Source organism: Microtus pennsylvanicus, chromosome 1 (assembly GCF_037038515.1).
Source record: "Microtus pennsylvanicus isolate mMicPen1 chromosome 1, mMicPen1.hap1, whole genome shotgun sequence".
Lineage (NCBI taxonomy): Eukaryota > Metazoa > Chordata > Mammalia > Rodentia > Cricetidae > Microtus > Microtus pennsylvanicus.
Window position 1 is genome coordinate 94372073 of NC_134579.1, and position 27677 is coordinate 94399749.

Consider the following 27677-nt stretch of genomic DNA (forward strand, 5'->3'; position numbering starts at 1 on the left):
TGTCCAACCCTACTCTGGAGCCTAGCGACTTCACAAATCAGTGTCTGATGTGATGGCATCTAGCCAATTAACAACCAAGAAATCAGATTTCTAGAAAGCTTGACAGCCAGCAAACAGCCTATCAAACAAGGCTCCACTCGCTACTCAGTATAATTGAGCCCACAGGACAAATACGGCCCCTTTCTTGTTTCTGTTGATAAAGTTTTATTGGAGCACAGCCATACTCAATGGTTTGTATGTTGCTCGTCTCTGTGATTCCATGGCAGAGATGCATAGATCATCTCTCCAGGAGCCAGCCCTTTAGTGGGAAAGCATCCACCCTGCTTGAGCATGCTCCCTAGAGGCACAAGGCAAACGTCACAGTAGGTCCTGCCTGTTACTATTGCTGCTCGTAAGTAAGTATGGGGTCTCACTTTCCACTCTACCCCACTGCATTCTCTGGGGTCCAGCGTAAAATTTGGTGTTCATCCCTGTTTGTTCAACATGCTAATAATCGTGTGAATGATTTTTAAAAACCAGCACAAAATGTGGGCTAGCTGGTATGGAACACTATTTGGGTAAGACACATTTTTACCCAATCCACCAGAACTCAGCAAGAATCTTACATCCCTATGACAGAAGGTTTACATCTTTTTCTGAGGAAACCAGGATTCTTTAATCTTTGCCTGGCTCCTCTGGCTCAGCAAACTTCCAGGGCATCACACGAGAGTGTTCTAGAAGAAGTAAGAAATGACTGGCTACTACCAGAACACAGGACCCAGAGTGAGTCAGGGCTCTAAAGATAAAACAAATTGACGCTCCCCTGGGGAAGCTGGGATTTAAAGGCTTTCTTGCCTTTCTCTGAAAGCCAACAAACAGAGCTTTATAATGCTTATTATAGAAGCTGAAATGGCCACATTTCAAAGGCCACTCGGCAGGGCAGGTCCTTTATTGCATTAAGGAGTGCACAGTCCCTCCAAGGAGGTGACAAGCTCCTCCAGCAGGGCAAATGGCTTACCTGCCACCGTGCCTACTCTGCCCTGGGCACCAGTGGCCCGGAAGCAGGACCCATTTGGGCATGTGCTTTCATTTAACGACTAGAGGTCTCAGAGGCCGCCACTCCTGCCAAGCCGAGTTTTCACACAAGCTGGGTTGTGAGCATGAGAAACGTCTCTCGAGTCTGCTGGGCTTCTGGAAAGTTTGGGGGGAACCGATGGGCCTGTGCAGGACTTTGAGTACCCCCGCTAGGGGAATTCGGGTTCTGCTTGGCACCCCACATCCCCAGGACTTCAGTGGTTACTCCAAGGACAGTCATTAACTTCATCCCAGAGGCCCCACACAGATGGAGAGGAGGGCATGAGGAGGAAAAACTGACAAGGAGGCAGCTGTCCTTCCCTTCAGAGCCCAGCAGAGGGGAGACATTCCAGAACTCAGTGGAAACCTGCCAGCCCCACGCACCCTGCCTGGCTGAAACTCCTGTTGTCAGCAGGAAAACTTGCAACTTCGCAGATACTCAGACCCTGTGACTGGTGCGGAATGGTGTCCCCGTGCCTGAGCCAAGTGCAGCTCCCCCAAATGAGGGGTGCTGGAGGGCACGGAGGCAGAGGGACAGATGGGGCTGGCACTTCTGGCAAAAGCGCAGCCCAACCAGGAAGGAACTAGAGGCTTGGGGAGGCCCAAAGGCCACTTCCCCGAGCAGATCCGGAACTCTTGCAAGCTAATGAGTTGTTAAGGGGATTCTCCTTAGCCCTTGATTGATCTCCGCTGGCTGGCAAGGAGGCTGCCTGCTTTGAGAAGGGCAGGGTTTGGGCAGCCCTTCCCGACTAGTTCGTGGCTGCTTCTTTCTGCAGTGTAGTGTAGTTCCCTCTTGTTTCCTGTTTTACAATTAAATCCCCCTCTTTCTTTTCTCTCTCTTCCCCCTCTCTCACACAAACACACTCATTCTGTGTTTGTGTTCATGACTGCATACAAATGCCCACATACACATATGTACTTGTATGTGTGTGTGAATGATGAGGCCAGAGGTCAACCTTGGGTGCCCCTCCTCAGGCAGCTGCCCCACCTTGCTTGTTTTCTTTCTTTCTTCCTCCTTTCCTTTCCTTTCCTTTCCTTTCCTTTCCTTTCCTTTCCTTTCCTTTCCTTTCCTTTCCTTTCCTTTCCTTTCCTTTCCTTTCCTTTTCTGCTATGCGGGTGCTGGGAACAGAAACTGGGTTCTCTGAAGGAGCAACAAGTGCTCTTAACTGCTGAGCTATCTTCCTACATGATCCCACCTTGTTTTTAGAGACAGGATCTCTACCACTGAGCCACATCCTAACCCTTTTAATAAGGGCATTAACTTCATTCAAAGGGGCTCCACCCTCGTGTCCTAATTCTGCTGCAACAGTCCCACTCCTAATAGGACTCTTTGAGGGAAGGCGTCAATATATGCATTTGTAATAAACACACATCAGGTCCATAGCACCTGTCGCATGTCACCTACATGTGAAGTAATCTATCCACCATTATTCGCAGTGTCCCTGATGAAATGGTCTCCCGTTCCTCCTTTTTCTCCCCTTAGGGGTGCAGCTCTCCCTAAGAATCCCCTCTCCAGGGGGAGACGTTTCCCAGTCTTCCTTACATAGACCACTTCCTGGGTTTTGGAGTCAGGGGCCTCTGGTGCTGAGCCCCAGCAGTACAGACAAAGGGAAATACTTGAATGCCCCTGTATCTCTGCCATCTTGGCCCTATGATTGGCTTGTGTTTATTTGCACAGAGGTGGGCCCTGCATAGCTACCAGAGATGCTTTTCCCACCAGGTCTGCTGCTCTCAAAGACTAATAGCAACAAGGAGGCCTCCCCAGACACAGAGGATTTATGGTGCTGCCTCTAAATCCAGAGAATGTTGACAAAGACCTCTGCTTCACCACAGGGAACAAGGGCCCATGGGAGGGGCTTAAACTCCACATCCAAACATATCAGCGTGGAAGTTCACAGGCTGCACTGAGATGCCAAGACGCTCAGCCTTCTTCATAAAGCAAGGATGATAAAGTTACCCCAAAACATGATCAGAAACCCCTCTGATGACAAAGTGAGTGATGTGGTCAGAAAGCTAGCACCTCAAAATGCCGGGTCCACTTGACCTACAGGACAGTCCAGCTGTGCTGCACAGATTGCTGGGGTGAAGGGTGTTATTCTCTACTGTGGTCTTAGGGTGGTGGGATCTGCCACCGCTACTGTTGGGCAGCCCCGTGTCCTGTGAGGAATGATCATAATTCGGTTGTCTGGGAAATAGTCATGACTTCAAACCTGTCACATGGTTGTTCCTGGATGCTCATGACTTTACAGCCATTGCAAACTCCAGACTACCGGCAGAGACCGCCACAGATGCTACCATCACTGTCCCTACATTGCTTCCCTGGTCTCACCTGCTGTCTCCTCTGGAAACCACAGTGATGGCTTTGGCCCATTTGCCCCTCTCCTCCAACTCCTGATAAAGAGATGTTGGAAAAATAAAGTTCCCTTTCGGTGCCGCTTAGCCCAAGATCTGCTGGTCCCCCAGTTCTAGGATAAGAAGCTGGACATGTTAGAGCATGCCTGTCATCCCACTGCGGTGGTTGAGGCAGGAGAATTACTAAGTTTGAGGCCATCCAGAACTACATCATGGGCTTAAGGCTTGCTGTGCAAGCATGACACCCGAGTTTGGATCCCCAGCACTCTCGTCAACAGACTGCTGTGGCCATACGTATCCTTCTCACCTAAGTGATGGGGACCAGAGACAGGAGGATCGCTGAGGCTTTCTGGCTGCCAACCCTGACAAAAAATGATGAGCTTCGAGTTCAGCAAGAGAGCGTGTGTCAAGGGAATAAAGCAGAGAAGGGAAGGGGGCCCCGATTTCTTCCTGTGTGTATTCATGGGCACTTGATGACACACACAGAACATGAACTCTCTCTCTCTCTCTCTCTCTCTCTCTCTCTCTCTCTCTCTCTCTCTCTCACACACACACACACACACACACACACACACACACACACAGAGAGAGAGAGAGAGAGAGAGAGAGATATCTTGACTAGAAAATAAAACCATTAGAAAACATACCACCATCACCACCCACAGATGCCTGGCACTTCCCTCCTTCTGAGCCTCTCCTCTCACACCGCTGCCCACCTGGGATATCCTCTTCCTGCTGTAATATGGGCAGGCCTCCCTCAGTTCCTAACCATAACCTCACCTCCTCCAGGAGCCTTCTCTGATAGAACTAGTCAACCTCTCACTCGCCTTCTCGGATTCTGCCAGCAACATCTCCCCATGTGCACCCTGTCCAGGCCTCCTGAGAATGGTCGTCTTCTCTACAAAACCTCCGAGTTCCTGCAGGGAGTGTGTGCATGGTGGCTGGGCACCTGGGATCAGAAATAGCCCAGCCATCCTGGTCCTCTGCTTTGCAGCATGAGCAACAGATTTGATAAACCATCAAATCTACCAAACAGTTGGTGCTCACTAAATGCTTTCTGGGTGCAAAGCAGCAAGGGATGAATGACGGAAGTGAATGAAAGATCCAGCGACCAGCAAAATAAAGCACCTAGACAGATCTAAAGCAAAAGAATCAGTGTGACAGGATCATGGCACAGGACGGTCCTCAAAGTGGCAGGGGATGCTGACCCTGGTGATGGTGAAATGTGCAGTGTGTACGTGGGTGCGTATATGTGCTGTGCATGCATATATGTGGTATATATGTGTGTATGGGCAGTCTATATGTGGTATGTTTATGTGAGGTATGTGTAGTATATGTATGTATATTCTATGGGTGGTGTGTGTGATGTTTGTATGAGTGAAATGTATATGTGGTGTGTGTATGTTTGTATGGGATGTGTATGTGTAGTACGCACATACTTGTATTTATTTGTGGATGTGCATATGTACGTGTGCACATAGATGAGAAGGCCAAAGACTCCTTTACCATTCTCCACCTTAATTTCTGAGCCAGCATCTCTGCCTGAACCTGGAGTTGCTTGATTCTGCTAGACTGGGCCAACAATCCCTTGGGATCTCTAGCCTCTGCCTCTTCAGCAATGGGACCAGTGGAGTGTGCTACCCAGTGGGCTTTATTGTGGGTGCAGGGATCCTCAAGCTTGTGCAGCAGGCACTGTATCGACGAAGCAGTTTCCAAGAGTCCCTATAATAGGAACTGAAATGATCTGATGATAGATTAACAAGCAGAAAGGCCAGGTTCATACTCTGCACGACTTCCAGATTTGCTCTGCTGGCCAAGGTGCACGACAAGAAGTCATTGCAAGGGTGTCATTACAGACAATCACACAAACAATAAAGATTTGGAAATATCTGTGTGTTTCATCGTCACCTGTCACCATAGACCCCAACTGCAGAGGGGGAGGCAACATGTTAGAGCCAAAGATGAACCGCCTCTGCAGATGTATGCCCATCACTGGGCTAGTGCTGAAGGGCCCATTAGAGCTACTGATGGCTTTCCTCCGTACATGTACCAGACAACTGGAAAATAATGTCACTCTTCCTATTAGGAAAGAGGAATTCAGTGTTGGTGGAGGTTTGCTACAACTGCAATGCTGACAGAGGCTTCTCTAAGGGCCCACAGTAGCCTAGACATCATCCACAGTGGGGAAGAGGTAGTCTGGGTGGGGTCAGATAGACTATCTTGCAGAGCCTGAAGAGGAGCTGAGAGGGTGTGGCCCGTGGAGTCTGTCACCTTCAAAGTGATAGTTATCCAGAGATGTAAGCGCCTCCTTAAAGGAGGAGCTCTCCTTTCGTCAGAGAGGTTGCTCTGTCCCCAGGTGGCATTTGTGATGTGATCCATCTCTGGCTCAGCAGGGGCTCCTTGGCACTTGCCTTGGGCATATGTCTCAGTGTGAGGTCATGGCCAACACCTGGATGGCAAGGGTCCTGGTCTCACCCAGCTAACACCTCCAAGAAGACAAGGACAGTAACCACATGACAGAAATACAGAAGGGATGGTGAGGTGGATTTTGGGTAAAGTGCCTACTGTGTAAGTGAGTTCAAATTCCTAGCACTTGCATAAAAGCTGGCCATGTTAGCATGTACCTGTAATCTCTGTGCTACAATGAGGAGATGGGATAGCGAGAAAAGCAAATTCCCAGACATTTCTAGACCTGCTACACCAACAAACCAGTGATGAACAAGAGACTGTCTCAAACAAGATGGAACGCCAGGACCAAAGCCTGAGGCTGTCCTCTGACCGTCACATAGATGCCATACCTCCACACACACCCTCCACAAAGACCATAAAGATAAGAAGTGCAGGACATTAACGTGCACACGGAGGTATGAGAACCACTGGGCCTTGAAGCGCTCTTGCTGCCCCGTGCACTGTCTTTAAACTTCCATCAACTCTGAAAGAGTAAAACATCCCCCAGATACACTGGGCAGGAGAGATGGTTCTGTCAATAGAGTGTGTGCTGGGAACTCATGAGGACCTGATTCCGGGTCTGCAGAACCCATGTCCAAAGCTAGATGTCACAGCACATGCCAGCAACTCCAGAAGTGGGGAGGCAGTTCCCTGGAGGGTGCTGGCCAGACAGTCTATCCAGCTGGTGAGCTCCAGGTTCAGCGAGAGACCATCTCAAAAAAGACCTCTCAAGTCTATTTCTGCTCCCGTATGTTCATACATACACACACACACACACACACACACACACAGAGAGAGAGAGAGAGAGAGAGAGAGAGAGAGAGAGAGAGAGAGAGAGAGAAGCAAGCAAACCAAAATGCCTGTTAGTTTAGAAGGGGTTGGCATCATAACCCCGACCCACAGAGAAATTAATGGACAAGGAGAATGTTCTGAATACACCTGACCTATAGAGCATCACAGCTTAGCTTGGCCCTCATTAACCATGCTCAGAACACCTACACTGGCCTACACTTGGCCAATGCCATTTAATGCAGTCTATTTTTATAGTAAAGTATTTTATAGTAAAATATTGACTAGCTCATATATATATATATATATATATATATATATATATATATATATATTCACTCGATCATGATGGAACACAGAACTACCATATAGAAAAGGCTGGCCACATGGTGCACTACAGAGAACAGCTTTTGTTGTGGAGTGGAGCTGAGATATTATGAGTTGAACTATAGCAGGCTGGCACTGTCCACACATACACAAGGAATCATCATTAGTTGGGGACTGTCTGTATATACATGAGAACCATGGCAACCTTTGCTCATGGTGACCTATGCCAAGAGGGCTTGGCATCTGTTTCTTTCATGAGTCTCTATACCCTCTGATGGATGCTGGGAAGGTTATTGTCTTGTCTCTGGTGTCTGAGTCCTGGGCCTAGACAGTGCTTAGCTAGTGTGGCTAGAAGCAGGAGAGGATCCATAGAGTCTAGCATAGGGTACAAGAGAGATGCCCAGATTGGAACTCTCAGCCACACACTGGCCTTCATTCTCCTGGCTGTGTAGGCAGAAGGCAGAAGGGAATGCCCTGCCTAGGAACAGAAACTTCTAATAGAGGCACACATGCTCAGCTGTTGACCAGGCTTGCGCTGGAAATCACCCTAGTGTGTATGTATCGCGAGAGGCTTCAGATAAAATGGCTTGTTAGGTAAATGGGAAACCCTGCACACCCAGTGATGCGTCCTTTAACCAAAGCAGCATGCAGAAACACAAAGTGCCACCTGTGGCCTTCCATCCATCAGCCTCCATCCAATCTAGTTCCTGGAACCTGCCGAGCACACCTGGAAGACACACAGCATTTCCTCGTGCCCTGGTGTCCCCCAGGCATGAGTCACTTCAATGGGAATGGTTAATGACACTCTGGGCAACCTGTACATGTCACCTCTGAGGCCATTGGGGCCACACGATATCTCCATCTCCACTGTTCCTTAGTTACCAGGAGACCAGCATGGAACAGATTCGTGTTTTATTTTATTAGCCCATAACACTCTCTAAAACAGCTCCTTTTAAAGAAAATGGCTACTATTATGCACAAATAAGCACTTAGTGGGTTCCCCCACCCCATCAGGGCTTTCCATTTTCAGAACGGAAACAGTTTTGTCTGTACCCAAAGTGTTACCAAGAGCGTCTTCATTACCGACAATCCTGCCCCAAGCAGCCTTCGCAGGAGTCGGGCAGCAATTCTGGCTATTAGAGCGCAGCAAATGGCCGTGTGCAGCAGGGGCTGAGGGAGGGCAAGGAAGCAAGGGGTGGGGAGAGGGTGGCCAAGGACAACAGGTACCGCTGCCAACTGCAGGGAAAATGTGGGGAGAGCGGTTTTGCTCCATCTGCAGCCAGAGGTTGCTAATTAAGCAATGCATTACAGAACCAGAAATACCCACCAAAGCTGCTGCTTTTTATCTTTTTAAACCCATATCTGAGCAGCGACACTACAAGGGCCGTATAAGGGGCTTTTCCAACAGCAGGCATCTTTCATCCCATAATTCACGGAGGATAACTGAAGTCAAAAACCTCAGTGTGTGGGGCTGGGGAAATGGTTACGAGTAAGGGGATTCCTGTGAACATGAGAAGACCTGAGTCTAATCCCAAGAACACACATAAAAGGAAGCAGGACACGGTAGCACATGGTTGTGGTCCCAGCACGGGGAAATGGAGGATCCTAAGGAGGATCCATCCCTAAGTGGATGCCTAAGGCTCCCCGGCCAGCCAGCCGACCCTAATTAGCAAGCTCCAGACTGAGGGAGAGACCAGATCTCAAAAAATGAGGAGGAATGTGGTAGAGAAAGACACCAGATGCTGTCTCTGGCCTCTAGTCTTTTGCTCATATGTACACACTCACCTGTGCACATGTGAACACGTTCGCAGGCATGCACACATACAAACCAAAAAATAATGGCAACAAAAGCATTGGTTCGCGGTTTTAGAAAGTAGTTGGGATATAAGCGAAACTTAATTCAGAGATGCACTGGGAAGTGGGAGGCATGGAAGTGGAGTGGAGGCTGCACTGGACACGCTGGCCTGGGAGGATGTGCCGGTCTTCAGTCCTGGCTGCTGCCTGGGGGAGGCCAGGGAGCCTGGACATTCAGCTCTGGGTCATTCCCTTCTTGAGCCTTCCACAGCCCCAGATAGTTTGGCCTGTTCCTCCCTCCATGCTCCTCTACTAGCCTAGGAAGTCTGTGTGTGTGTGTGTGTGTGTGTGTGTGTATGTTAATGCGTGTATGTGTTAATACATATATGTGTGTGTTAGTTCATGTGTGTGAAATGGGTGTGTATGCCTTGCATGTGTGTGTACAGGAAAATATGCACACATGTGCATGTATAAGTGAAGGCAAGTGGTAAACCTGGTTGTTGTTACTTGGGAACTGTCCACCTCGTTGTTTTTGAGATAGGGTCTCACTGGCCCGGAACTCACCAAGTTGGCTAGGCTCTAAATGTCTCCAGCACTGAGATTACAAACTTGTACCTCATATCTAGCTTTAAATAAAAAAAAACAAGCATGGGTCCAGGGAGATGAAACTCAGGTTCTCATACTCGTAAGGCAAGCGCTTTCCAGACCAGGCTGTCTTCCCCAGGCCTTGGCAAACCTTTCTACCCTCACCCCCGCTTCCACACTGTGGACTCCTTCTCTCTAGGTTGGACATCTTGACTTAGTTTTCAGCCATTTACTAAATGATCACAAGGTCATCTCAGGAGCTGGTGTGCTTGGAAGGGTGAGCATGAATAGCCCTCTTCAGGCAAACACATCCCACTGCCAGCAAGACCAACTCCTGCCCCTTGGTGAGCTTGCTCCAGCTCTGGGTAATAAATGAATGGCTTCTCTTCCAAAAGGCAGAACTGCTTTGTGTGGAGGCCAGTGATGGGCAAGGGGATGCTCTGTGCACTGTAGGCTCAGCAGGTGCCACTGTGATCAACCCACACTCCCAGCACATGCCTGACAGCTCAGCCCATCCAGAGAAAGAGAACGACAGCAAGCCCGTCTCATTCTCAGCTCCAGGTGCTGTCCTCATCCTCCACCTTCCAAGCTTTCTGTGGATGCTCAGTGTGACCCTGGGCCAGTGATTTAACTCTGGGTCTTCGTTGGAAAGATGGACAGGTTGGGCAGGGCGCTGGATTGGAGCGTCCGACCTTCGCTGCTGTAATGTCTCCTCTTGTCTTCTGCAGGGGCTGAGGCATCCCACAGGCTGGGTCTCCTCTGAGAGCCACACCTGTCCCTCACGTTCTAAAGAGGGGTGCTGGGAAATGGCTTAATGGGTAACGTGTCTGCTGGGCGAACATGGGGATCCACAGAAACCCATGTGAAAGAAGCCGGGTGTGGCAGTGTGCCCCTGTGACCTCAGTGCTGGGGAGGCGGAAACAGGCAGATCCCCAGCAATCGCTAGCTAGTCAGGGCTGAAATGGCAAGCCCTGGGTCCAGAGACCTTGCCTCTGAAAACACTGAAATAACTAAGGAAGACTTCCAACGTTAACCTCCGGCCCCTGCGTGTGCCCACATGGGACATGTACAAATGCACACACACAGAGACATGTGAGCACGCACACACACAGAGACAGAGAAAGAGAGATTCTAAAGAGATACCTGTGCCCCTCCCTTTGTCTATCTGACTATTAAAACAAGGGTTTCTGTTGTGGAATAATCTTTTTGTATACTGTGAAGATGTGTCACTCTGATTGGTTTAATAAAAAGCTGAATGGCCAATAGCTAGGCAGAATTTCTAGTCACAGAGGATGCTGGGAAGAAGAAGGTGGAGACACCAGGAGACACAGAGCAAGCAGGATGGGCAGTACGGAGATGAGGTAATAAAGCCACGAGGCAGAACGTAGATGAATAGAAATAGGTTCATTTAAGTTATCAGTTATAAGAGCCAGTTAGAAACAAGCCTAAGCTATTGGCTGAGCTTTCATAATTAATAATAAGTTTCTGTGATTGACTACAGGCTTCCAAGGAATTGAAATTTCCTCAGGAGTCCTTTGCTGGGAGAAGTAAAAGGTGGAAGCCTGGGCCAGCCTGACAGGGAGCTTGTCTCCCAGAAAGAAGTTTTATACATTCTGACAACTATTCAGATCTCCTTGCAGGAGAGTCTGGGGCCCTGACCATGCTGACTGGGACTGCCTAGCTATGTGGATCTCTTGCCCTCATTTATAATCCAAACCCTATGTCAGAACCTCAGAGATGAACTGGGGGGGGGGGACTGAATCTCTTTATTCCTAATATGGTCCCATTGAATCTCCCCCACCCCTGTCTTTCTCTCTCCACTCTTTCTTGTCTCTTTAGTTGAGAAAGGGTGCAAGCCTAACTTGTTAGGGCTGCCCAGGCCCAGACTGTGGCCCTCACGGCTCTACTAACACTCAGGCAGCCTGGTCAGGGCCATAGCCCCCTCCATTGCCTTCAGAGGAGCTGAACTCACCTCCCACTCTTTCCTGGGAAGCTTTCCAGAAGCTGCTGCTGCAAATTTGCTCTGGAGGCTCCCAGGAAGCGTGGCCTTGTGATAATAAGTCATGGCAGTGAAAACAAAGACTTCTAGAACATTCCACACCCAATCTCCTTTGGAGAGGCTGTGAGAGGAACCCCAGTTTTCTGCACTATAGTGAGACTCCCCCCCCACGTCCCTCCCTCCTCAGCACTCTGAGGGTGGAGCCCATCCAGACACTTAAAGAAAATGCTGTTGCTTTTGTGTGACACAAAGATCCAGCTGGGGAAAGATGCCACCATCATGTGCACATCCCGCCCTCTGGCAGTTGCTCAGGGTCTCAAACACCAAGCATGAGACTTGCAGCATCCTCCTTCTAACTTCTCTTGACCTCAGTGGACCCGAAAGATGAAGGTGCTTTTACAAGCCTGCCCCCTGGGATTCCGAACTAATCTGGCTGAGAACACAAACACAGAGAGCTCAGGGACCTGGTCTGAGGGGGAAGGAACTGCTGGCCATTCTGAGGCTTCAACTTTCAGACTGAAGTATTGTGGGTGGAACGTGACTAACGGGTATTTCAGTTCCTGCACTACAGCAGTGAAGGACCCTACACACCAGAAGCCACGGAGGAGCTGGGTAGGAAGGGCAGTCAGCCTGTTACAGCCGCTCAACTCGGGAAACCAGAAGTGTGGCTGCTCTGGGGGAGGGTCTCTCTTAGCAATCAAGGGCTGGAACAAGGTCCAGGGAGGTGAACCACAGGGCCTTTGCATCACCGAGATGAGCAAAAGGGTCCAGTCTGCCCCTTCACATTCTGCAAGCAAAACTGAGGTGAAGGAAGAAAAAGGGCCTCTGGCTGCTGGAAAGGGGAACTAATGCAGTACTCACTATAAATATGGAGTCTGCTTCTCTTCCTCCCCAGGCCTGTACTTGTGGGGGGGGGGAGGGAGAGAACAAAAAGAAGATAAGCATCTCCCCATGAGTGCCCCACTTTTGGGGTCTAGAGCAAAGGTTTTCAATCCCTTTTCTTTGATAGAAAGACCCTTTCATGGAGGTCACCAAAGACCATTGGAAAACACTGATATTTACATTACGATTCCGAACAGTAGAAAAATTAGAGTTATGAAGTATCAATGAAAACAATTTTATAGTTGGGGTCACCCCAACATGAGGAATTGTATCCAAGCGTCACAGCATTAGGAAGGTTGAGGACCACTGGTCTAGAGAAAGAGAATATCAAATGGTGATTTGGGGGAGAGATGTGAAAATGCTACCACTAAATCATCAAGTGTGGGAAAACCTAACCAGTATGGAAAGGCAAGCAAGCAAACAAACAAAACCCAAATCCCTAAGACATAGAAAGGCACACGAGAATGAACTGTCGCTGGGTGGTAGTGAAACTGTCATCTCCACGCTGGAGAGGCTGAGGCAGGAAGATCATGAGTTCAAGGCTAGTCTGGGCTCTCAGAGAGAGAACCTTTTAAAGCAATGACATGCCCAAGACCTAAAACAAACACAGAATAAGGAGAGTCAACTGGGGACATGGCTCAGTAGGTAAGGCTCTTGCTTGATCCCCAGAACCCTCTTAAGGAGCCAGATGTAATGGTGCATGCTTGTTCTCCCAGCAGGGGGAAGGCAGAGACAGGAGAATGCCTGGGAGTTGAGGGCCAACCTGCCCAGATTAATCCAGGCCAGTGAGAGATCCTGTCTCCAAACAAATAACCAAACCAAAATGGACTGTGTCCTGAAAAATGGTACCCAGATTTGACCTCAGGTTGCCATACAAATGTGCATAAGCACACGCACGCACACACACACACACACACACACACACACACACACACACACACAAACACACACAAACACGCACGTATGCACACGCACGCACACACACACGGAATAAACTGTAACATTAAGGACAGAATACGTCGCTATTGCTATCTATTTTTAAAAGGCAGAGATGAAGAAGCAATAGAGCTATATAAGATGTAAATATCTGTCACTAAGATTGAAAACTTCCGAACAGACAAAAGGGCCGATGAGATAGGGGTCAACAGGGAATTAATTTACTGGAAACTACTTCTGAGGACATTATTTAGAGAGGAGCACAGAGAGATAAGACAAGAGAAATAGGAAGTGGATGCTGAGCGACCAGGAGGATAAAGAGAGAAGCAATTTCTTACATCCACCAGGAGTCCCAGCAAGAGACAACAGACAGTGGAGAGGCTGCATCCAAACAGACCGTGACAAAGAATTTGCCAGAGCAAATGAAGTTTTAGACTCAAAGTGTCTGATACACCCCGACTTCAGAAGCAGCCCAGGGCTGTGCAAATGTGAGGACCAGAGACTGAGTCCCAGCACTCACACGAAATCCTGATGGGCATGGGGGCCCAGTACAATCCCAGCACTCAGGAGATGGAAAGGGGGGATACTTGGGGCAAGTTAGCTAGCTAGTGAGAGACCCTGCCTTGATACAGAAAGTGAAGAACAATCCAAAAGATATCTGGTGTAAGTCTCTGGCTCCCACACTCACATGTACACCACATCGATGCACATATATTATGCATACACATGAAAAAATAACAAAAGATCCTTCTGTAGCAGGCTTTCTTGGATTGTCAACCAGATCAAGACAAGGAGACTTGTCAACTATGAATGTCTGGTCTTATCTTATAACTAGCTCTTATAACTGAATTGAACCTGTTTCTCTTCATCTACATTTTGCTCCAGGGCTTTTTACTTTTCTTTCATTCTATATGTCTTACTCCATATCTGTCTGGCTGGTATCTCCCTCTCTCCCTCGTTCTCTCTCTCATTCCTTCCTCCTATTTATTCTCTCTGTCCATCAGCCCTGCCTATCCCTCTACTGACTAGCTATTGACCAATATGCAAAGCAACACATCATTGCATTGTTAAAACAGTACAGCATCAGCAAATGTAACACATCTTTACATGATTAAGCAAATGCAGCATAAACAATGTAACACATCTTTACATAGTTAAAGTAATATTCTGCAACACAATCAAATGTAACACATCTTTACAGAGAGTAATATTTCACAACATCCTCCTAGACCTGATGTATTATAGTTAAGCTGCAGAATACAAGAGATCCCTAAGATACTAGATTACTGGCAAAGTAAGATAGGGTACGAGGTGAACTTCAACGTCAACAATAAGAATGAGGAGAAAGCGGGCTATTATCTCCAGACCTTTAGTTCCTGCACTTAGAGTGCTAAACTGCCATTCAGAGGATGGCACTAAAGATCTTTCTAGATTACCCAGTCGTACCATGGGAGAAGTTAACATTCACCGTGTTGCAACCCAGAGAACAACTAAGAGATGTAATCGAAGGAAAAGGAAATTGAACCAGGAGGAAAGACTTGGGGAAGAAATGACCAGGAAAGAGAGTGGCAGTTGCACCACAAAATCTAAGCAAGTACCAACCCAGGGCCAGAGACAGTGAGTGTCACTGTCTTCAGTTGGAAAAACTACATGGGACTGAAGTGCTGGGAACATGGTAGGCATAGCGTGACTAGTACCAGACCTGGTGTTATAAACCTGTAATTCCTGCTACTAAGGAGACAGAGAAAGGATCACAAGTTCAAGACCAAACTGGAAAGCTTACTGAGAATCTGTACCAAAATAGACAGTGAAGAGGCACAGAAACATAGTTCAATGGCAGTGCACCTCCCTAGAATCCCCCAGTGAGGGGCTGGGGTGTGGCTCAGTGGTAGAGCACCTGCCTAGAATCCCCAGTGAGGGGCTGGGGTGTGGCTCAGTGGTAGAGCACCTCCCTAGAATCCCCCAGTGAGGGGCTGGGGTGTGGCTCAGTGGTAGAGCACCTCCCTAGAATCCCCCAGTGAGGGGCTGGGGTGTGGCTCAGTGATAGAGCACCTACCTAGAATCCCCCAGTGAGGGGCTGGGGTGTGGCTCAGTGGTAGAGCACCTGCCTAGAATCCCCCAGTGAGGGGCTGGGGTATGGCTCAGTGGTAGAGCACCTCCCTAGAATCCCCCAGTGAGGGGCTGGGGTGTGGCTCAATGGTAGAGCACCTCCCTAGAATCCCCCAGTGAGGGGCTGGGGTGTGGCTCAGTGGTAGAGCCCCTGCCTAGAATCCTCCAGTGAGGGACTGGGGTGTGGCTCAGTGGTAGAGCACCTGCCTAGAATCTCCCAGTGAGGGGCTGGGGTGTGGCTCAGTGGTAGAGCACCTCCCTAGAATCCCCCAGTGAGGGGCTGGGGTGTGGCTCAATGGTAGAGCACCTCCCTAGAATCCCCCAGTGAGGGGCTGGGGTGTGGCTCAGTGGTAGAGCACCTCCCTAGAATCCCCCAGTGAGGGGCTGGGGTATGGCTCAGTGGTAGAGCACCTCCCTAGAATCCCCCAGTGAGGGGCTGGGGTGTGGCTCAGTGGTTGAGCACCTCCCTAAAATCCCCCAGTGAGGGGCTGGGGTGTGGCTCAGTGGTAGAGCCCCTGCCTAGAATCCCCCAGTGAGGGGCTGGGGTGTGGCTCAGTGGTTGAGCACCTCCCTAAAATCCCCCAGTGAGGGACTGGGGTGTGGCTCAGTGATAGAGCACCTGCCTAGAATCTCCCAGTGAGGGGCTGGGGTGTGGCTCAGTGGTTGAGTACCTCCCTAAAATCCCCCAGTGAGGGACTGGGGTGTGGCTCAGTGGTAGAGCATCTGCCTACTATGCACAGTTTCTTAAATATCCAAGAAGTAAATATTTTAAAAAAGGAATAAAGATGGATAAATGGAAAGAAGAGAGGAAGGAAGAAGAAAATGAGGGAAGGACAAAAGGAAGAAGAGAAGGAAGGAAAAGCTCAAAAATACATCTAAATGCATATGAAAATAGAAGTGGGGGTCAGAAAATTGGGTGGAGCTTCTTCAGAACACACAAATTGGAAAAGCCTTACTTCCTATCAAAAAACATGCCAGAGAAGACTCAGAGGTTGGACTTAATTGGACATTACCTCATTCTACATATGTGGTTCTGATGAAAATGCCCTGTGCAGACCTATAGAAGAGACATCTGGTAGCTTCTGGGAAGGGTTAGCATGCAGTTACTGTTTGATCTAGCTGTTGCAGGATATTTTATACTGTGTGAAGGTGTATTTGCTGTGATTGGTGTAATAAAAAGCTGAATGGCCAATAGCTAGGCAGGAGGTATAGGTGGGACTTCCAAACAGAGAGAAAACTCTGGAAAGAAAAAAGGTAGAGTCTCTAGACAAACATGGAGGAATCAGGATAAACAGTATGGAGATGAGGTAACAAGCCTTGTGGAAGAATGTAGATTAAAATATATGGGTTAACTAAAGTTATAAGAACTAGTTAGTATCAAGTCTAAGCTAAGGCCAAGCTCTTGTAATTAATAACTCACCATATCATTGTCTGTGATCTGGCAGCCCAAAGAAAAATCTGACTACACCCAGCAGCCTCATGCCTGGGGTCTAATTTGAAGATACATAGCAGCAAAAAGACAAAATGTTAAGACCAATTTCTTGGTAGAAGAATCCCTTTCTAACCCTGGTCTTGATTCTTCATTCCCTTTGACTTCTGGAACTCATGCACAGGGTGCCTCACATAGCATAGGACTCTAGGCTGATGGCAACAAGGCTAAACACACTAAAAGAACAAGATTATTTGGTCCAAAGTCACCACAGGGGTACTTAGAAGTGGAATAGTGTCCTTGAGATGAGACCAAGGCAGAAGGAGAATCCCAGTCTGAAGAAGACCCACTTGCTATGACTGACTTTGAAGATGGGAAGGAACTCTGAGATACCCGACAAGGTGACCTTCAGTAGCTAGAATAGTCCTGCTGACAGGTAGCTTCCTACACACCAAACCTTGGGTTCCCAACATGGAATTGATTTTTACCTCTATCACAGAATTCAGCTCCTCTTCAAAGTCTCCAGAGGGGGCGCTGTGCTACGGGCACCATGCTTTAGCTATAAAACCCACACTAGACTTGCAATGAACTGATCTCTAATAGCATGTTTGTGTTGGGTAAGCACTCTGTGTTTGGCAACTTGTTGATGGCAGTGGTAGAAAACACAGGCCCAACATGGAGAAGAGGCTACACAACCATAGCAGGTGAAGGCTGGGGAGATGGGGGAGTGGACAGGAAATGTACAGGTGTGGACTAGCTACTTTATCACGAGGGCAGTGAGTGCAGAAGGCCACATTTCACATTAGGACAGTAATACAAATATGGAGGTTTGTTTTTGTTGTCAAAGAGAAGGGCAGAGAGCTTGGGAGATAGGAAAGATAGTTCATTCAATAAAGTGTTTGACCCATAGAACCTAAGTTGTTTGTTTGTTTTTTTAACCTAGGCATGTCTGATACTACTTACTTGCAATCCCAGTGCTTAGGAGTTAGAGACAAGAAGACCCCTGGGGGTAGCTGGCCATTAGCCTAGACTGCTCAGTGAACCCCAAATGCATAAAAGACTCTGTCTCCAAAACCAGGTGAACAGTACCCGAGGAACAAGAGCTGAGGTTGACCTATGGTTTCTATAGGAATGCATGTATATGTGCATTGTACACACATGTGCACCTGCACACACATCAATACATATACAATGTACTGATTCAAGTAGGCATAGTTATCCACAAGAAGCAGTAACAGGCAGGGAACCTAGACTTCCCAGCACATCGTTTTTCTATAGCTTTGACTCTGCAATAGTGTAAATAGTTACAAAGTGGAAATAAACTTAAAAAGCCCTAGCGATTTCTCTCAGGTGAAATGATTTTTTTTTCAGAATCTAACTGCTAATAAGCAAGGCAAAAGAACACAACAACTGAAATGAATGTGTCTAGTTATATACAAATTGGTGATGAAAGCGTGGATAAAAAGAATACTGTTGGGTGATTTTTTTTTAAGCTCAGCATTTTGGCGGTGAACACAGGAGAGAATTAAACCTAAGGATAAACCCTTATGCTGCATTCAGTGGTCATGTTGATTACGCTGTTGAAATCACAGGTTTATATTCAATATAATAGTCAGGTAAAGAAAATAAGAACACTGGGGTTTCTGAAAAATGCATATAAGGCAAATTTACTATAAGATATGAATTTAAGGATAATGGTATTTGATTTGAATTGAAAATATCACTATGACCTTATGGTGTTAAAAAAAATACATGTTTCCTGGGGCTGAGAGATGGTTCAGTGGCTAAGAGCACTAGCTGCTCTTCCAGAGGACACAGGTTCAATTTCCAGGATACACAATGGGGTCTCACAACCATCTCCAACTCCAGTTCTAGTGAACCTGACACCCTCTTCTGGCCTTCCTGAATACCAGGCACATGTATGGTACATAAATGTGTATACAGGCAAAACACTCACGAACATGAAATAAGTAACTCTAACAAAAATGTTTAGTGTATTTCCTCTCCTGACCAGAAAGGTCCAGAAGCAATGACCAGATGGCAGCAATGAGCTCCCCAAGCTTTTGATGCTCAGGTTGTGATCTTCAAATGTTACTCAGCACTGTTTAAAACCCAGGCTCATGTATAAACAGTTCTTATGAGCTTGGACCAGGAAGGCACCATGTCCTGGGGCATATACCAGAAAATCAAATCTTCTCATGTCAAGAAATCTAAAACATGAAGGGATAAAGATGGGTGGATTTAGGGCTCAAAGAATAGCAATGGGGGCAAAGGAGATTGATACCTCTGTGAGTGAAGGGCTCACCACACAAGCACAAGGACCTTAGTTTGAATCCCTAGAACCTACATAAAGCTGGACATGGTAGCATATGTCCATAATCCCTGTGTTCCCATGGACAGATAAGAGGCAGAAGAAGTTTAGGGGCTCACCTGATGTACACAGCAGGCAAAAGAAACTGTCTCACACAAAATGAAGGAGAGGACCAAGACCTGAAACTGTCCTCTAACTTCCATGTGTGCACCATGGCATACACATACAGACACACAGACACATACATATGACTAACATAGAGCAATGAGTACAGATGCCTGGAACACACTGAATATAAAAGCATATGCTTTCACAATTGTTGCAATATTAGGAAAGAGACAAAAAAAGGGAAAGTAGATCTGTTTAACACTAGTAGAAGGAGGCAGTGCCTTATTTTGATAATTTATAAATGAGTGTTTTCTGCCTTCTTGGCTTTGAGAGTTCCCAAACAATATGAGGGATTAGGGTAAGGGCTTTCCTTCAAAGTTCCAGAGACAGAATGAGTAAAAGTTGAGAGAATGGAAAAATTTCCACTCTGAACATTAAACAAAACAAAACAAAACAGTTCAGGTGAAAGAGCATGCATGGATGAAGAGAGAAAGCACTCATGGGGAACTGATGGAGTAGGGATCAGGAATCAGGGAGTTCATTCCCTCCTGCTGCTTTATTTAGCATAAGTTCATGCTCTTTATCTATCTCAACATGCTCAGAGAACCGAGGATATGCTGAGGACACAGGAAGAAGAGAGGGTGATACAAAAGTGAAAGCACATTTCATCAAGTTTTTGTGATGAACTTCTGGTTCAAAGGATATAGAGGGACAGAGGAGTGTTAAGTGGTATGACTAGAAGGAATCTTGCAAGGACCTCTCCAGTGTCTAGGTGTTGTCAATAGGACATGGCACTGGGAAAAAGGGCAGAAGACTTTTTGAAGAAAAAAAAAGGAGATGTAATCTATAGTGACAGAGAGAAGACAAGTGACTGCCAGTGGATGAGGGGGACTGTAAGGGAGGGGAACAAGGAGTGTGAGAATGCATCTGGGAGCAACAGGTGTGCTTGATACTTCAGTCCACATGGAACTTGCTCAGCAACCAGGTCCAATAAACATCGAGACAGTTTTCCATAGACATTTTTCTTCTTAAAGTTTCAAAGTCTGTTTCCAACTTTTTTTTGTTTCATTCACTGTTCTTTTTTTTTTTTGATTAGTCATAAAATACAGATATACTCTTATTTTTCTTAAGTCAATAGTCTCAGCCCCAGGGATGGTTAGCTCCCATCGAATTAGTTTACACTGTGGGGATTCTATGGGCTTGGTGAAACTTTTGTGCATGTATGTATAGGATTTGCTTTCCAATTCATAGCCAGTAACCAGGAGAGACTCCTGCAGCCCAGTGCAAGAACAGTGATGAGGCACCAGGATCTAATTACATGGAAACTACTTCTAAACATCACCACTCACTGCTCACAATTTGGCTCTTCATCTTTTCCTCTTTTATCAGAACATGGAGTTGGTGGAATGTGTGGTATTCATCCACACCAGAAGATCCTATTTACATATAGCCATCCTAGATGTCCAAGCCCACCCATGTTTATTATAGCCCCTGACACTACATTGAATCTTTTCCTTGGCCCATCCTTGGATATATATGCTAGATTTTCCCATCACTTCCTAATACTCTATGCTGTCTCCAGACATACCCTGAGTCAGGAGATCCTTCCACCTGCGGATAGAATGGTTTCTTCCACAGCACAAGCTACCACTAAATCCCCCATGCCCTGAACAGCACCTGGAGACTAAGCCTGCTCTAGAAAGGCAGCTGTACCCATGATGCTCTATGCCAAACAAGCTGTACCAGTCTGGTAGTCAGTTAACTGTGAAGTAGAATTTAAAAGTCAGTCAGTTGCTATCTAACTTGGGGTACCATGCTGGACCAGCCTTGAGTTTCCTCCTTTATTTTCACTTCTGGCTACCTGATAGGGCCCTGATTTTCTCATCTTTGCCCACCCTGTCTTCAGTGTCTAATTTCATTCCTGTCTCTGCTCTTCCCCTCCATGCACACCCCCTTTTACCCACCCTGGATTTTCTCTAGGGGGACCATCAACACTCCCTCAAGGGCAGGTCCTTACCATCTGCCTATTGGGAATCCCTAGCTCCCAGGGTGTGGAAGTTAACATTGGCAACTTGATAGCACCTAGAATTATCTAGGAGACAAACCTTTGGCCATGTCTGTGAGGGGGTTTCCAGAATAGAGGTGGGAAGACCCACTCTGAATATGGGTGTCCCCATCCATGGACTGGGGTTCTGGACTAATTGAAAAGGAGAAAATGCACTGAGCATCAGTAATCACTCCTCTTGGCTTCCTGACTGTGGACTGTCTCACTGTGACTTCCGGGCCTTTTGTGGACAGTGCTGCCTTGTTATCCAGAATGAGCCTTCCTTCCTCCTTAAGCTGCTGGTCAGGTATTTTGTCGCCACCTACCTGCCCCTCCACAATCCACCTGCAGATGGCCGTCTTCCCATCATAGCCGGGTCGGAACTGGAGTGTGGCTGAGCGAGGACTGATGTTAGAAATGACCAGGTTGGATGGAGCACCAGGAAGGTCTAGAGGGGGTGAGAGAGTCAGGAAGAGGGTTAACTTGTGTCCCAGCTTAGGGTGGGTGCCAAGCCTGTTAGGGAGGAAACAGCTTCATAATGACTCTTCATTGCAAAAGGCCCTTGTTTACCAAACGGGGAAAGCGAGAAGCAGTGCAGCTCCCCTCAGCAAGGCCTCACAGCGGGATCCTTCCTCTAACAGGGTCACCCGCTGCGCCCCAGGCCATCTGAAGTGGCATTAGGAGACTCCTGTCTTATTCATCTCTACAGAGAGCAGATAATTAATAGGTGCTTGTTGTGCAAAGAAAGACAAGGGAACGTGATTACATCCTCCAGGCTCCTGCCCCAGCACCAAGAAAGGACTGTCTAACTTCTTTTCCCTGCTCCCGTGATGCCACGGGAGTCAGGGTTGAGGAGGGGATGGAAATCTGTAGGTTTTAGATGTGGTTTCCAAGACAACCAAGAGCAGGTGACAGTGCAGGACTCTTTCCTGGACTCAGTTGTTCTGGGAACGCCATAGGTGAAAGGTGAGCCTGCCATCTGAGCTTTCCTGGGCTGAGGGCCACTCATACAGAGAGAACCTGCTGGACTGCTCTCTGGGAGGCCAGGCTTCCCTGCAAGTTCAACCAAGTGTTTAAAATGAGAAATTCCCAAGAGTAAGAGAACGGGTTAAAGGAAGAAAAGAAAAATAATGCCGACAAAAACTACCTTAAAAAGGCAAGACAAAGGACTGGAGGTATACCTCCGCAAGCTGTGTCCACCCACAAAGCCCTGGATCCCCAGCACTGCATAAAGCCAGGTAAGGCAGTGCACCCCTGCAGATCCAGTACTGGGAGATGGAGGCAGAAGGATCAGAAGTTCGGACTATCCTCAGCTACACAGGAAGTTTGGGGCTAGCCTGGGATCCAGGAAACCTTGTCTCACAAAATTAAAATAAATGAATGGAACAAAACAAACAAAGACAAAAACAAATGGGGGGGGGGTCGCTCTGTGGTAGAGTACTTGCCTAGCATGCACAAGGCTCAGGGTTCTATCTCCAGGATCTAAGAGGTGGAAAGAAAGAGAAGGAGAAGAGAAGGAGGTGGGGATGGGGAGGGGAGAGACAGGGAAAAGGGAGAAGAGGAAGGAAGAAAAAGGAAATTAGAGAGGGAGGAAAGAAAGCCTGCTTGCTGTCCTCAGGTGTCTGAGAGGCACTGTCCCAGCTTGCACGACTGGGGTATCTGAAGGCAGGTCTTGCCGCAGGATAATAAAGCCCCTATAGTGACAGCCTGCTATTGTCACAAGCAGGGTCTCTAGGACCTCAAGGGTCCTTCTGCATCTGGCTTAATGAATTTGACGCAGAAGATGTTTAAAGCGAAGGACAAGTGACTCTTCTTTCTAGTCCTTCACTCTCTGGATTCTTAAAACGCCTCTTCAGCGTCTAATGGATGTAAACCTCCAGCCTGGCAGACCAAAGCCGGCTCCCCGGAAGGACTCGCTGCAGGCTCATCCCGTGGGTGCTTCCGAGTGTCTTAGCTAGCTACAGGTGATCTGGCTTTAGGCAGCTCGACAGTCTCTCTTCAGGGCGACCATCAGAGGCTCACTCAGAGCAAATGCTTCCGTTTGTCTTCTGTGTCTCCCCACTGCAGTTCCTAGAGACATATAGCCTGGAGACAGTAATGCCAATGTAGAGAGACCTTCAGAGGTCAGTGTACTCATTCCCTAGCAGGGATGGACAGTGTCCAGGCCACAGAACTTTGCATCCACACCAGATGTGCTTACCCATGGTCTCCCTGGTGCCGACTCCATTTTTAACACACCAGACAGTGCCCACACCACAGCCGGTGCTACAAATGTACTAACGACATTTCAAATCTGTGGTTTGGGTGCTATAAGTTTTATGGGAATTTGGGTAAAATCCGTGAGTATGGGCGGGGGAGAAGGCTTAGCCAGTAAAGTGCTGGCTGTACAACCGTGAGAGACTGAGTTCAGATTCTGAGAATATAGGGTAACAGGCCAGTGGAAAGTCATCCTGTCCTGGGCCTGTCCCCTGAACTCAGAACTTGGGAATCCCCACCCCATGACTCACAGTTAGCAAACAATACTTCTGACCAGCTTGTACTTTTCTACCAGCTCACTGCACATGCTCCAAAGACCCTACAGAAGCCTGCCTTTCACCCAGCCCATTGCTGTGTCTGCTCCTGCTCAAAAGGCAGCTGTCATTCTGTGGTTACCCCAACCCATCTCTTCTGTGGGGTTTGCTGCATGGTTTGATTTTGTAGTATTCCTTGCCTCCCTAGTGCCAAGATACCCCTGTGCTGGAAAACCCTTTCACAGAACCCACATACAAAGCCAGGTGTGGTGACTGACACCTATAATCTCAGTTCTAGGGAGATGGAGACAGGAGGATCCGAGAAGCTTGCTTGGCAATCGCTCTAGCCAATCAGTGGGCTCCAGGTTCAGTGAGTGCCCCTGTCTCAAAATAAGATGAAAATGGATTGAGGAAGGCACAAGATGTTGGCCTCTGGCCATCACGTGCATGTGTGCACACGGGTCTACACACAGTAAATAAATAAATAAATAAATTCAAAATGTTTTCAAAGGCCTCTTTCTGCAGGCTGGAGACGTAAAGCAATGCCTTAGTGCGGTGGTCTTCCATGCATATGGGACTCATCCAGAGCAAACTCAGGAGCCTCACCTGCCAACTTACTGTGTAGCCGAGGACTGTCGTACACTCTGGATGCACACGCCTTTCCTTGGGCAACCCTTGCATTCTAAGCGTGCACCACCATACGTGGTTTGCTTGTGCAGAAACCAAACCTTGTGTGCAGTAGCTGAGCTGCACCACCAGCCCCTCCCACACTTAATTTCAAATGTATTTCTTATTTCTCTTTCTCAAAGGCATCTACTGTCCACGTGGTCACTGGCTGTGGACCTGCAGGGTGGAAACCTTGGGCTGGGGACACCACATTTTTGCCCCGTGGAGACCATCTCTCTCCTTCCTTTCAAGTCACTTCTGCTGGCTTTCACACTCTGGAAAGAGGCCCAAGGTCAGATACAGTGGAAGGCTAAGCCAAGGGTGGATCAGTATCCTTTGCCTTCTCTGTAGGAGGCTAATCCCCGCCCTTAGCTCTCCAGGCACTTGGAGAATTCTGCATGGAAATGCCACCCTACTGGAGGGTCAGAGATGACAGAGCACAAACAAAGTATGCATGCTGTACCCTGCTAACCTGGGGGTACTCCGGAAGAAATGGTGGACGATGTGGTCAGGCCCACACCTGCGGCGGTCACGGCAGCCACATCGATGGTGTAGGTGGTGAGAGATGACAGTCCACGGATCTTGTACTCGTGGGTTGTGCTGTTGAGGGTGTGTGTGAGCCGAGAGTCATTCTTCCCATACACCTCCCAGGAGATCTGATAGCCTGCAAAGACAAGGGAAGAACTGAGGCAGGATCTCCACCAGACAGGTGGGAAGCCAGTGCTCCTTGAGAATGGGGTTCTGGAACCTCAGGAGCCTGGTGCACGGACAAGAGGTGACAGATCCGCCCCTCCAGCCGCAGTGCTGTGCTTAGCTCATTCTTGTCCAATTGGGAGACATTATAGCATGGTTCCCATCTTCATTAACTGCTGTTTTCATTACCCGAACCCTGGGTGGGTGGCTCACTCTAGGGTCCCATCTCATGTGCGGAAACACGTGTGTCTGTGTGTTTGTGTGCATGCACGCGAGCGTGCTTGTGTGTGTGGTGATTGACAGGCCATTCTTCCGGCTTTCAAAGGGAAATATTTCCTTTTACCTGTCCCTGTTTTCTCAGTTTTGCTTTGCCTCTGAGCTTTGCCCTGCTCCTTACTGAAGATGTGGTTTTCTAGGAAAAAAAAATTTAATTTTCCTCCCGATTCTCGTCTCAGTCTGGCGGGGCCTCATGATCACAATTTATTCAGCCTCAGATTCCATCGTGACTTGGGGCTTAGTGAAAAAAAAAACAACTAGCGCCTGAGTCAAACCCTTTTGAGGGGAGCTGATGGGATTAGAGGGCGCTTAAAGTGTCTGGTAAAGAGGGGACAGTGATGGAGAGAGCTCCCGGGGTCCTCGGGCGAAGGAAAACTGCTGAGGATGCCAGCCCTTCCCTCTTCTCAGTCAATAAGCTCGGGGATATGGAAGCTCTAAGACGCATCTTAGCTCCCCTTCACTCAGATGAAAGCCATAAATAAAGTTAGAAACTGCTCTTGCGGGTGAACAGAAACTTAGAGGATGGCGCCTCGGGACTTTAATATTTTGAAAAAAAATTTAATGTCAGAATTCACCCCCCTGCTCACTGTCCCCACAGTCATCAGACAGCGTGGTAACTACCAGGTACCTTCAGGGAGACTCAGTTGTTGGGGGAAGTGTAGCTGGAACAGCAAGGCAAGAAAGACCACTGGAGGCATGCTGCGGCCACGGAGGGATGCTGCGGCCACGGAGGGATGCTGGGTCCATGGAAGGATGCTGGAGCCATGGGCAGATGCTGGGGCCATGGGGAGGGAGGAGATGCTGGGGCCATGGAAGGATGCTGGGGGCATAGACGGATGCTGGGGCCTCAGAAGAGGGGTGTGTGCTGGGACCAAGGGGGGATGCTGGGGCCATGGAGAGATGCTGGGACCACAGAGGGATACTGGGGCCATGCGGGGGGGATTCTGGGGCTATGGGGGGATGTTGGAGCTATGGGTAGATGCTGGGGCCATGGGGGCCTTGAGGTCGCCTGAGTGCCTGAATTCCAATGGCCAGGAATGGAGCCTTAGGGACATGGAACATCAAACCTCACTACTCTGTGTAGTCTACCAGGGTCTCAGGCCCTAGTCCCTGCTCCCTTTCCCCCATGGTCCTGGCAAGAGCTGTTCCCATGCTGTCTCTGGCTGCCACCTCCCCTCCAGTCTTGCCCAACGCCAAGTCTTAGGTTCTCTTTCTTCACCTACTGCCCATACTGCAGAGTTTCCATGGACTGGGACTAGGATCTGAGTACTCTGCTCAGGTTCCACAGATTGGTGTAAGATCTGAGCATTCTGCTTCAACTTCCACGGCTGGGTGCTAAGATCTGAGTACCCTCCGCCCGAACTGGCCTTCTCCTGTAATCAGATTGGAGACTGTCCTAATTGTCACCCCAGAACCTTCATCCACTAACTGATGGAAGCAGATGCAGATATCCACAGCCGTGTACTGGGCTGAGCTCTGGGGGTCCAGTTGAAGAGAAGGAGGAGGAAAGGAGGTCACCATCCTGACAGGGAAACCCACGGAGACAGCTGACCTGAGCTTGTTTGTGGGAGCTCATGGATTTTATACTGACAGTCAGAGAGCCTGCATGGGGCTGACCTAGGCCCTCTGCATGTGGGTGACAGTTGTGTGGCTTGGTCTGTCTCTGGGACCCCTGGCAGTGGGACTAGGATCTGTCCCTGGCACATGAGCTGGCTTCTGGAGCCCATTCCCCTAAGGTGGGATACCTTGCTCGCTCAGCCTTGATGTTGGCAGGGGTGGGGGGCAGGAAGCTTAGTCCTGCCTTAATTTGATATGCCATGCTTTGTTGACTCTCATGGGAGGTATTACTCTTTCTGAGGCATGAATGTGGGGGAGTACAAAGGAGGTGGGGAGAGGAAATGGGAGGAGAGGAGCGGGTGGAAACTGTAGTTGGTATGTAAAATAAATAAACTTAATAAAAATTTAAAAATGAATAAATGGGATAAAGCTTTCTGTAATAAGCAAAAAAATAACAACAACAACAACCAAAAACCAAACAACCCAAAACAAAAAACAAACCAAACCAAAAAACTCTGACAGAGTACCCTCATTAGCGCTTTCTTTGTGGTTAATTTGAAATTTTGAAAAAACAAAACAAAACAAAACAAACTATGCTACTTCTAGCATCTGTGATGGCTGATCTTGACTGTAGATTTGATAGACTGAACTCTTCCAGGAGGCGAGTCTCTGGTGTGTCTGTGAGGGATTTTCTAGACTGTGTTAACTGCGGTGGGGAGACCCATCCTAAACACAGGTGGACTCTCTCATGGGCTGGGCTGTCAGACGGAATGAAAAAGGGAGAAAAGAAGCTGAGCCCCAGCATCCAT

General features: G+C 48.2%; 1 protein-coding gene across 1 annotated transcript in view; it reads right to left on the bottom strand.

Moving 5' to 3' along the window:
* Sdk1 (sidekick cell adhesion molecule 1) overlaps positions 1 to 27677 on the bottom strand; it is a 959866-nt gene that overhangs the window by 126740 nt on the left and 805449 nt on the right. The window contains exons 21-22 of the mRNA XM_075974284.1: positions 24815 to 25006; positions 21493 to 21614 (exon numbers count right to left, since the gene is read on the bottom strand). Coding sequence (XP_075830399.1) covers positions 21493 to 21614; positions 24815 to 25006 — 314 coding nt within the window. The remainder of the gene's footprint in view (positions 1 to 21492; positions 21615 to 24814; positions 25007 to 27677) is intronic.